A 10,727-nucleotide genomic window follows, 5' to 3' on the forward strand; every position below is an offset into this window, starting at 1 on the left:
TAAAGAAAACTCTTTAGAAGAAAGAATAGGAGGCTTTTTACTGTGTTTGTTCATTATGATAAAAATCTTCCTTTTCTTGACAGAAGCAAATATTGAAATAGAGGAAAAGGCAGCCCACTGTTCAGCAGGATCTGATCACGACATTCCAGTGTGTCGGTTCCCACCTCAGGCAGACACACAGCCTCCTCCCACATCTAGGGCACACTCACTGTGTGTGACAGTAGCAGGAGATGGTGGTGCCTGCCCTGGAGGTACAGCCATGAGCACCAAGCTGTCCAGATGATGAACCCAAAAGCTGTTCATAGTGAGGCATGGCTAGCAGAGCCACCACCCAAGGGAGCCCTGTTTCCACCAGCCCAGACTGGTGCCAGCAGATGACAGAGATGACAGCTACAACTTGATCCATCCTTGGATAGGTCTCTCTTTCTTCTGTCTGTCACTCTCCTCCTGTCTTTCTCACCAATAAACATCCATATTTTGTATTCTTGGAGCTGCATTCAAACCAGAGGAAAGCCACCTGGGCCAGGGATTAGGAAGGGTGGCAGGGAAGCTTGAAGCCTGCCCATATTCAGACTTTTAGAGCCTGTCACTGCCACCTGGCTATATTTAGGAGAAGTTGGAGGAGGATCTTTCAGAGATAAGAAAACTGTCAGGCTCTAAAGAGGTGCCTTCTTTAAGCTGCTCTAACCCCCTTTTACAAGCTTTGCAGTCAAAATTCACCTGCTCCTTCAGGCATGGCCTTACTGACAAGAGAGCCAAGCTGACTGATGTATGTAGCTTGGTTCATGCCTTCTCATCAGGCTGGCTGCTGCTTGCATCCTTGCCCAGTCAGTCCTCAAGCTGTTTAACTGATCTTACTGAGTCTTCCTGACCTGTGGTTGGAATCTCATACCCAGCTCCTGCAAAGCTGTTTGCTCTCCGGGAAGGCAGTCCTGGCACATGGTGGCACACCCCAAAAGGACTAAAAATACCCAGCCTCAAGCTGTGCTCAGACAAGGTCTCTGACAGCTTGTTACAAACAAGCCTAATCTTTTAGGCTTTGTTACAAAACTGCCTAATCATTTGATATTTCAGGCTGAAGATCTTCCATATGTGAGCAGCAGCTTCCCTCTTCCTCCATGCACGCAGTTAATGGCTTTGTGCAGGGTAATCATAATTCCAGGGTTCACACACCTCACTTTGTCCATGTCAGATTTAGGCTTCCCATCTCACCCAGGTCTATCATTCCACAGAAGCCAACAGCACTCATCCATCCTGGGAACCATCCTAAGATTAAATGAGTCACCCAGGAGGGCCCTGTTCTGCTCCAAGGACTTCCTAGAGCCTCACATCTGATGTCTGACTGTGAGAGAGCTGATGTTATGTGAGATGCTTCTCCAGGCCTAACCTCTATCTGATCTCCCAAAAAATCTTCTCACCTTTCACAAAGTTTCCATCTGGAAGAAAACAGGAACTTAAAGAAGTAAAGACCACAAATGGTCAGGCTGCCCTGACCCACTCTGGGCTCCAGACTTAATTTCCAAATACGTCTCCTTTCATACTTTGGTGCAAGGTGGTGACACTTCATTGCTGAATGCCTTTTTTTTTTATAAATTTTTCTTAACCACCACATTTAGTCCTGGAGACTTTTGCTTATTGGTGCAATAGGTTCAAAAAGCATTCTGTCTGGAGAAATCAACAATGCAGAAAATAATGTATCCTTGCCATGTCACTCTTCCTCTTTACTGTGAGGGTGGTGAGGCCCTGGAACAGGTCGCCCAGAGATGTCCCAAACCTGGATATGTTTAAGGCCAGGTTGGATGGGCTTTGAGCAGCCTGGTCAAGTGCAAGGTGTCCCTACCCATGGCAGGGGAGGTGGTATGAGATGACATTTCAGGTCCCTTCCAACCCAAACCATTCAATGATTCCATTATTCTCTCTCACAGCATGCTGTCTGCAACCAAACAGCCCCTGGACGTGACATCCATTTCCTCCTGCCATGTTTCAGTCATCACATACAACAGAAAAGGGGGGGAAAAAACAATGTAAGATTAAATTGGATTTTAAAACTACAAGAATTGGCCAGAGTCTTTCAGGGAGAGCAGTACAGTTGCTGAGTGCATTAAGTATTCAGGGAGTGTAGCTTTAGGTCTGACAATGTGCTGGGTTTTTTCTTGTGAGTGACAGCCTGTAAGTTGACAGAAAAGTTCTGTCCAGCCGTGTGTTGTACACAGATGCTGAAAACCTGGCAAAATTGATTTGAGTGGATCCTTCACCATTTTTCTGTTTCTTCTCGGAAAACAATGTCTAATAAAATAGCATTCTGTCTGTTCAGCCCGCCATCGCCCCTGTGGCCCTGAAACCATCTGCCATGGATGGAAGCAACTGCACTTGCAAGAGAGAAGCAACAATATACTTTACTGATATAACCCAGTGATTTAACAAAGTTCAATGGTAAACGCAACAGTGGTTTAAAAGGATTCAATGGCAAGATTGTTTATTTACTGCATAGAGGACAAGGTCAGACAAAATTGCCAGAGATCCTGTCATTGAGCCATGAGGTTCAGAAAGAATCCCCTTGCATTCTAAACCCCTTCTCAAAGAGAAGTGTAGGTGTAGGTGAATCCAGTTGTAGTCTGTTCAGTGGTTTATATCTGAGAGATTATATTTGCACACTCAATCCTTTATATCACTTAGCTAAAATTTCCAAGTTTAGTGTGCTGTTAACCAGTTACCAAGGTTCTGTCGCAGCGAGGAATCTCTCAGCTTTGAGGAGTAACCTTGAGAGGGGACCCTCCTCAAGGAGAGATCCTGGCATGCAGCCCACCATTCCAGATAGCCCTTGGCTACCATGCTGCCACCCCCCCCCCCCCCCCCCCAAAACTCCAGAGAAAGCTGGGTGCAGCCAGCAGAGCCCCACTGGTAGTTAGGGCTGAAGCGGCAGAGGGGAGCACACCACCACAGCATCCTCGCACATGCTACAAATGTGCTTGTGCAGCCATGAGCTGAGCCTTCTGACAGCAAAACCACCTGAGCCACACATTTAGAAAATTCCTGAAAGCTCCTGAAACCATTTCCTACAGTCCTAGAAACACCTCCCACAAGCCATGCCCAGGAGTTCAGCTGCTGCCACTAACAGTGTGAGCAAGATACCACCCAGCAGATTGAATAAGTCCCACTGTTCCACTCAACTCTGGTTTCACAGGGCTTGCATACTGAACTGGGGAAAATCTTGTTATTTTTTATGAGATTCAATTCTATTTTATTGCAAGGAAGTGCTGCAGCAGAAGAGCAAGCTCACACACCTTCTGCTCAGATGAGCTTCTCCTCTAATGCCATATGGACAAAACCGTCACACAATTTCCAATCCCAAAATTTTGTAAAAGTTTTAGTAACTCCTCAAGGTTTACTGTGCATGCTCTTTAACCCCTGTCCTTTCAGGTAGTGTTTGGTAGCTGTGAGTGATGGCAGAGCAGGCAGTTGCCAGATCCTGCCTGCTGGTTTGCCAGGGGGAGGAGGAAACGCCTTGGGCAGCTCTGGTGTGGACAGGTCATTTATCACATTTTGTTGAGAAAGTGCTGAACAATGAAACACTGAAAGAGAGCTGCTAGCAAAAACACTTGGGGAACTTCTGTCCGTTCTTCTTTCCATCGCCATAAGGCAGGGCAGCCTTATACCCTCCTTACTGTGTCTCAGCTGCAATGCAGCTGTAGGCAGCAGTGCACAATTTATTCTCCTCCTGGCCATACAGCTGTTTCCAGTATGATCTGTGGACAGCTTCTCCAAAACATGTGCTAGAGCTTGGATCATCAGGATTCTTGGAGAGGACCTGAGTTGGTGCCTGGCTGTTTACTGAGAGCACAATTTGCCCCAGGATCACTCTCCAGGTGATGGATATGCATCTTCCCATGGGGCCAGGGCAAAGCATGCTCAGTGCATCAAGAGGGAAAAGGCACCCACAGCAGATAGGGAATTGGGAATACACATTAAATCCTCTCTCTCATCACATGGAAAACAAAATAATCTTCTCAGGCCACTCAAATTTGCTATGTGTTCTAGAGAATCTATGTACTCTCAAGAGATCTTCAAGGAAATAAGAGATGATCATTGGCTGCTCTCTGCAGCTGAGCATCTATCTACCTTTCATGCCTTTCAGTTATACACACCTGGATATTTTCCAGGCCAGGAATACATGTTGCTGTTTGAATTTTGGGCTGCAGTGGCTACAAGTGGGGTTTTAACACACTTAGCATTTCACCAACCCTGATGTAAGCAACAAAACCACCCATCTGTGGTTATAAAGAGCTGACCCAGATCAGTGTGTCCAAAAAGGGCAACACAGCTGGTGAAGGGCCCAGAACACAAGTCATCTGAGGAGCAGCTGAGGGAACTGAGGATGTTTAGCCTGGGGAAAAGGGGACTCAGGGGAGACCTTATCATGCTCTATAACTCCCAGAAAGGAGGTTGTAGCCAGGTGGGGGTCAGTGGTTTCTCCCAAGTAACAAGTGACAGGATGAGAGGAAATGGCCTTGAGTTGCACCAGTGGAGGTTTAGATTGAATACTGGGGAAAATTCCTTCACCACAGGAATTGTCAGACACTGGAACACGCTGCCCAGGGAAGTCTTGGATTCACTGTCCCTGGAGGTGTCCAAAAGGTGTGTGGGTGTGGCTCTTAGAGCTATGGTTTAGGAGTGAATGTGGAAGTGCTGTGTTAACAGTTGGAACTGATGATCTTAGGGGTCTTTTCCAACCTTAATGATTCAGTGGTTCTATAAGCAGAAAGGTGAGAATTCCAACACCTCATTAAAACGGAACTTGTCCAATTTTTTTTGGCCTACAGCCCAGACAGCAGTGTTATCCAAGGTGCCTCAGCATGCCTATTTTCAATTTCAGAGCTCCAGCATCAGTGTTTCTCTCTTCCTTCATCTCCTTCCATACACTAACCACAGTGCCAGCATTCTGCAGGGATGATGTTTAGGCAGGAGGAATCCTGTGGAGGTCCTGGCAGGAAATCTCTGGTACTTCATTAACCTATGGCTTTCTGCCAGCTGATGTGGTTTTATAACTGTACCAATTTTGGTGTGACCACAAATGCCAGTTGCTCTTTAGACAAGTAGCTGTGTGTGTTTGGAGTCAGCAATAAAAGACTAACACTTGTTAAGGTGTTATTTTCTAGATGCCCGTCAAATACATGGCAAAGATCATTTCAATATGGACGTTGGCACACAAAGTGGTGTAAAGTGTTAATGTTGTCTGAGATAAAATATACCCAAACCTAGAAGATCTGTCTTTCTCTCTATATTTACTATTCATTTTACTGACTTTACAGTAACAGCATGGAGAGGACCATCTGAAATTCAGCATGTCTTATATACCTTTTCAGGGAGCAACCTGGAAATATCCCTGTGATTCATCTTTACCACAAACAAACCTCAGTGTCCTCTTTCTGAAATGTACATAAACACTAAAATGCTGTAAATCCCTCCAGGCTGACCATACCCCCAGCTCTGCAGTCGGCAGAAGGGACTGCCCGAATTGAGTGTGTCAATTATGAGTAGTAACCCTGTTGTGGTGAGGTCAGCCTAACAGACAGCCTTTAAAGACTTTAAATAGGGAACTTAACAGCAGAGCACCTGGGTGGTTGGGTGATACAGCTTCCATGAAGACTGCTTTCATTAACTGATTTCTAGGCAACAGCACTCTAAGTAGCTCTAAGAAAACAAACTTCAAGGAGTCAAAAACCTATGGTGTGATACAAAACAGACAAACATGTTGCATGTGAATGACTTATCTTACTTAGCAAATAAACAGATTAGAGGCACTTTTTCATTCACTTTATTTGGCAGTGCTGTTTACCTATTTTACTAATTACCACATTAATAACATTAGTAACCACATTTACAAAACACACCAAAGTTCCAGACTCAGATAATTTTTAATAGATTTTATTTATCACAAGTCATTGTCCATTTCTCATCCACACTTTATCCCTCACTTTTGCTACATGTTTTAAAGGGTAAAGGAAGCTCATGGAGCTATCAGTGGCAAGCTTTGTTTTACCGTTGGAAACTACCATCTCATTACATACTCACATCACAAGAATGTTTTTACCACAGTGAACATCATATTTTATATTATTTTTTTTAACATAAACTAAGCTGACCCGTTTTTCTTTTTCAGTGCCCTCTCTAGTTCACCTTACTCTTCCTGCATACTTGTTTTTTACTTTCTAGTCTCAGCAACATCAGTTAAAAGTGTCTTGTAAACTAAATCTGGACTACAGATACATGCTGAACAAGTCAGAAACTTTCCTCCAAAACAAACTTTGCTTGGAAAACGTCAGTTTGTTGGAAAGCAAACTTTATTTGATGGGGAAGCAGGCATCCAAGGTCCATGGCAGAAGGGCTTGCCACCACCAGGCTCACTGATTTGTGGTACCACCACCCCAGGCTTTAGGGTCTGGGTATCCTGCCCTGGGACACCATGCTCTCTGGGTGTGTGGGTGAATTAGCTGCAGGCCAAGATTAACACAAGAGTCAAGGATGAAGGGAATTTGAAGGAATGGGAGAAGGTGGCTGCTCCTCGTAATATGGGGGGAGGAAATTAAATATTTTGGTTTCCTTACAGTAATATTTTTAAGTGATTCTAGTCCTGAAATTCTTTGTTTGCTTTCATTTCACAATGAAATTCGTTCTTTTTCTTTTGTTGTCACAGAAACAGTGATTTCCCCCTAGTTCTGCATTCCAGCAGTCTCTTGCAGAGGCCCCTGTGTTACAATATAGGAAGTGGGGTTGTGATGACGGTGGCTGTCCTCTCTCCCAGGCTGTGGCTTTGTAAGACCCCCTGAGCAGTGACCCTGTCACAGGAGGCAGTGCAGAGGCTGCCTGACAAAGGACTTCATGGTTTGGTCTCAGGGGTCTGAGACAGTTTAGCTAATGGTGAATTGGCAGAGTTCATTTGGTGTAAGAACCTTCTGTTCACTGTCGAATGCTGGGGCAGCCGGGTTTTCACCTTTGCCTGTGTGTGAGTGCTTGCAAATAGATTTCCTCATTGAGCCCAGGTCCCAGTGGTGCCTCCTGAAGCACCAGCTCAGGGGCTGTCACCTGCAGCCAGGAGCAGGAGCCTTTGTCACCCTGCTCCCAGTGCCAGCACAGCCCCTGCCCCCTCTCCCCTATGCAGCTCTGCTTTTGTACATGGGAACTGGGCAGTGGGAATTAGATTTTAAGGGAGACTTTCATTTGAAAATGTCCCCACACCTCTGTCCTCATTTGAAATTTAACACAAAGTATTATTTTCTCATGTTTGCAAATGTGTCCTCGAGGGAAACAAGTTATTGCTACAGAACAGAAATGTCAGGATTTTAACTCAATTCATGGTATTCATCTAGTAAATGTCATTCTTGCCCCATATGCATTGTACCTTTATTTTCATATTGCTCAAACTTTAGATGAAATAAGCTCATTATTTTGACTTCCTGTGTCGATTAGCTGATGAAAAATTATTTTTGAGAATTTCAGAGTACAAATCCAATCTGCAGATTAAATTTTTCACTTTTCATGACAAATGGAAATGCATATAATGAAGTGCATTAGAATATTGGTCAGGGTCTTGCTCTGAGCTAAGCACAGCGTGAACATCTTTATGCTTGCTGGCAGTAAACCAGCTTCTCTCTTTTCTCTGTTTTGTACAGTCCTACTAAGCCAATCCTCACTAGAATGAGCACAAAACAAATGAATAACAGCTTTTGTACATCAACATTAAAATGGGAAGAAGCTTGGGAAAGGGCCTCCAACAGAGAAGAATGCTGACAAGTGCAAAAATGCCTGATGGATAAGCACCACCTTCTAAACATAGATCAGCCAGACATGGAAGTGATTTCAGAAGAGAAATGCAATCATGGATTACACACCAGCTCATTAGAAACTGTTGCTGAATACAGCATCCAGAAGACATGCATGAAAAGTCACATTTGGGGAATAAATTAAAAGGGGTGTAGTTGTTGCTAGATAAACATATGTAATATATATGCATTGAAGAGGTTTGTAAATGTCATTTTTTTTATTCGGACGGAAAGCAAAAAGCTTTAAAACCTTTCACAGTAGAGACAGTTAACTTCAGACTATTCCTATCCCAGTAGCCAAGAAGCTGTTAGGACATCTCTCTTAAATTAGCATTTATAGACTCTGAATGTTTCCATCACCTAGTGGAAAAAGCATAACTTTTACTGCTACATTGCTGCACTTCATTTACTTCACTGTATAATAAGTTGACTAAAACTGTAAAGCTTCTCAATTTTTACTGCATATGTGTTCCAATTAATATGTCTGTAACAAACTTAAGGCTCAAAAATTATTTCTGACCTATATTCTAGTTCTATGAAGCATATATATAAGGTATGTCTGACTGAATATCACAATGCTATAAAATTTCCCAAGATGCATAGAATTGTTTGCATTTGAAGTGACAAAATAAAAGCTCTTGATTTCTTTTTTAATAGGAGAAAGTAATTTACCCCTTAAATGTAACACACTGCTGCTTGCTTTCAGGGTGTTTCTTTTCCTTGTTCTGCCATACAACTGTGGAGTGACACTCTCTGGCCCATGCTAATGCCAATCAGACAAGGTGATCTAATGAGACCTTCTGGCCTTAAGTTTAAACTCAATGCAACTCAGTAAACCCTTGAGTTTAAACTCAATACAAAAATTAAGAAACTATTAAGCAAATACATGTTTCAGACAGCCATGTGAGGGCTGGATGCAAACAGCCCTGGGGCACTGGCAGGGAAGTGATTCCCTCCCCAGGTCCCAAAGGGCACTCTCAGTTCCAGAAGCCACTGAGAAGTAAAACAGGAGTAGGCACAGAAAGACCTCGTAGTGAAAGGCCTGGATACCAAGCACCAGGAACAGAGCAACAGAGGGAGGCAAGGAGCCCCTCTCTGCTCCTCTCTAACACTCCCACCAAGGCACATATCTGTCCTGGCTTGGGACTGGCCATGAGCACCCTACATGCCTCTAGGTTCTCCTGTATATCACAGATGAACCCAGCACAAAATGAACACTGCAGTGCTGATTCCTTCAGGGTTTTTAAAGCCTGTTGCTTCATTCTTTGGCTTTCAGGGGAAATGGCTAAAGTAATAATTGCTAGTGTTGATCCCAAATAATGCAAAATTCTGAAGACATGAGGTAAATATGAGTTAAAATTGCTTTTTAACTATTGATTGCACAACACAAATTATTCCAGAATTTAGTGCATGAATCTCAAAAAAATTAATTTTGAAAGAAAAATTATCTTTAAGCAAATTGCCAGTAAACAAATACAGAGAATTAGATAACTTTTCTATCTATCTACCAAGGTACCAATGTGGCGCTGACTTCACTTAGATGTCAGCCAAGTAAATTTATGTGTGAATCTGGGCAGCATTTAAAAAATTAAACAACAGTTTTTAAAATCTGAAACTACTCTTGTAACTGGATGTGGAAAATTCTCCTGTCTTCTAAAGGACCAGCACTAGCTGGTCAAAAACCCCACCCAAATCAGTCAACCACCATAAACATCTTCCCAGTACCTGAAGGTACATCTACCCATTGACCTGAGGGGGATGGAAGGTAAAAATCAAGCAGCTCACACATGAGGAAGCATAAACTCATTTAAGGGCCCATTTCAGGCAGGTTTTTAAATCTTTGATTAGTCCAACCAGTGTCAGCTGGAAAATGCACATCCTCAGGGGCTGGATACATTCAGGAGTCCCTGTTAAGTGGTGTCTCAGCGAAGCCCATCCTCATTCTCTGCTCTTGTTGGCTCACAAGCACACTCGCACCTCAAAGCCTGCGAAAGGCTTTGTTATCTGGATGTGCTCTCATATCACCATCTTCATTTGCTCCTTGAGTTTACCTCTATCCCACATTATTGCAGTCATGGCATTTTGCTGTGACAGAAATCACCAAAACAGGGTTTCTCTGTATTATATTATTTTGTTTAGCATCATGGTGATGGTGTAATGTAAAAACCCTTTCTAAATATACACAAACATTGCAAAATAAGTGCCATCACAAGACATCGCAACCCTGTCAGGGCAGCTCAGTGAATATGTATCATTTGTACACAGTCAGAAGGAGAGATGTACCAGGATGTACACCATTAAATGTTGACTCAGTAAGAATAGTATGTTTTATCTTTTTAAATGTTACCACTTTCTCATTCCACTCCATTGTAACTTGTCAATTGTAATTTCTTTTTAAGTCAACAAACTGTAAAGAAAACTGTTGAAATACCTGATTTTCTGTAAAAGTAATAATAACAATAATTTTTGTTACTTCAAAGTATGCTTGGTATTAAAGTACCTAATAAAGTTCAACAATGACTTTTGTAGCATACTAAAATAAAGTGTGATAGTGTTTTTCTCCAGTTCATCTGTGGTAAGGGCAGCTGTTGTTGGGAATACTGCCCTCCTAAACAAAAGCCTGGACACCTCCTCAACATCTGTACCTACAGAGATCCCTCAGGTATGTTAAGTCCAAGCAGAATTGGATCCCTTAATGAGTGCAGGGATTTGTAGGTGTGGGTCAAATTCCTAGCAGAACCTTGTTGGTAAGTCATCTCCATCCTCTGGTACCTGGCCACTTATCCATATATTGGCAAGTTATATATAAAGTTCCTAATTACTCTGCTTGGTATAAAACTTGGTTTATACTAAGAGAAAGAAGAGTGTAAATTATTTATAAATTAATTATGGTTAAATAGAGAACTG

At 42.9% G+C, this 10,727-nt stretch overlaps 1 protein-coding gene across 6 annotated transcripts in view; it reads left to right on the forward strand.

Annotated features, from left to right (window-relative positions):
- LHFPL3 (LHFPL tetraspan subfamily member 3) overlaps window positions 1-10,363 on the forward strand; it is a 232,676-nt gene extending 222,313 nt beyond the window's left edge. For 2 of the 6 annotated variants that reach the window (XM_086886719.1, XM_086886722.1), the window contains one exon: window positions 7,671-10,363. In XM_086886719.1, the coding sequence (XP_086742845.1) occupies window positions 7,671-7,699 (29 nt within the window). In that variant the 3' untranslated portion in view covers window positions 7,700-10,363. The remainder of the gene's footprint in view (window positions 1-7,670) is intronic. The other 4 variants (XM_086886721.1, XM_086886724.1, XM_086886720.1 and 1 more) reach the window with 2 other exon arrangements.
- Window positions 10,364-10,727: the final 364 nt, after the last annotated feature.

The sequence above is a fragment of the Cyanistes caeruleus genome, chromosome 4, assembly GCF_971803275.1.
Source record: "Cyanistes caeruleus chromosome 4, bCyaCae1.hap1.1, whole genome shotgun sequence".
Taxonomy (NCBI): domain Eukaryota; kingdom Metazoa; phylum Chordata; class Aves; order Passeriformes; family Paridae; genus Cyanistes; species Cyanistes caeruleus.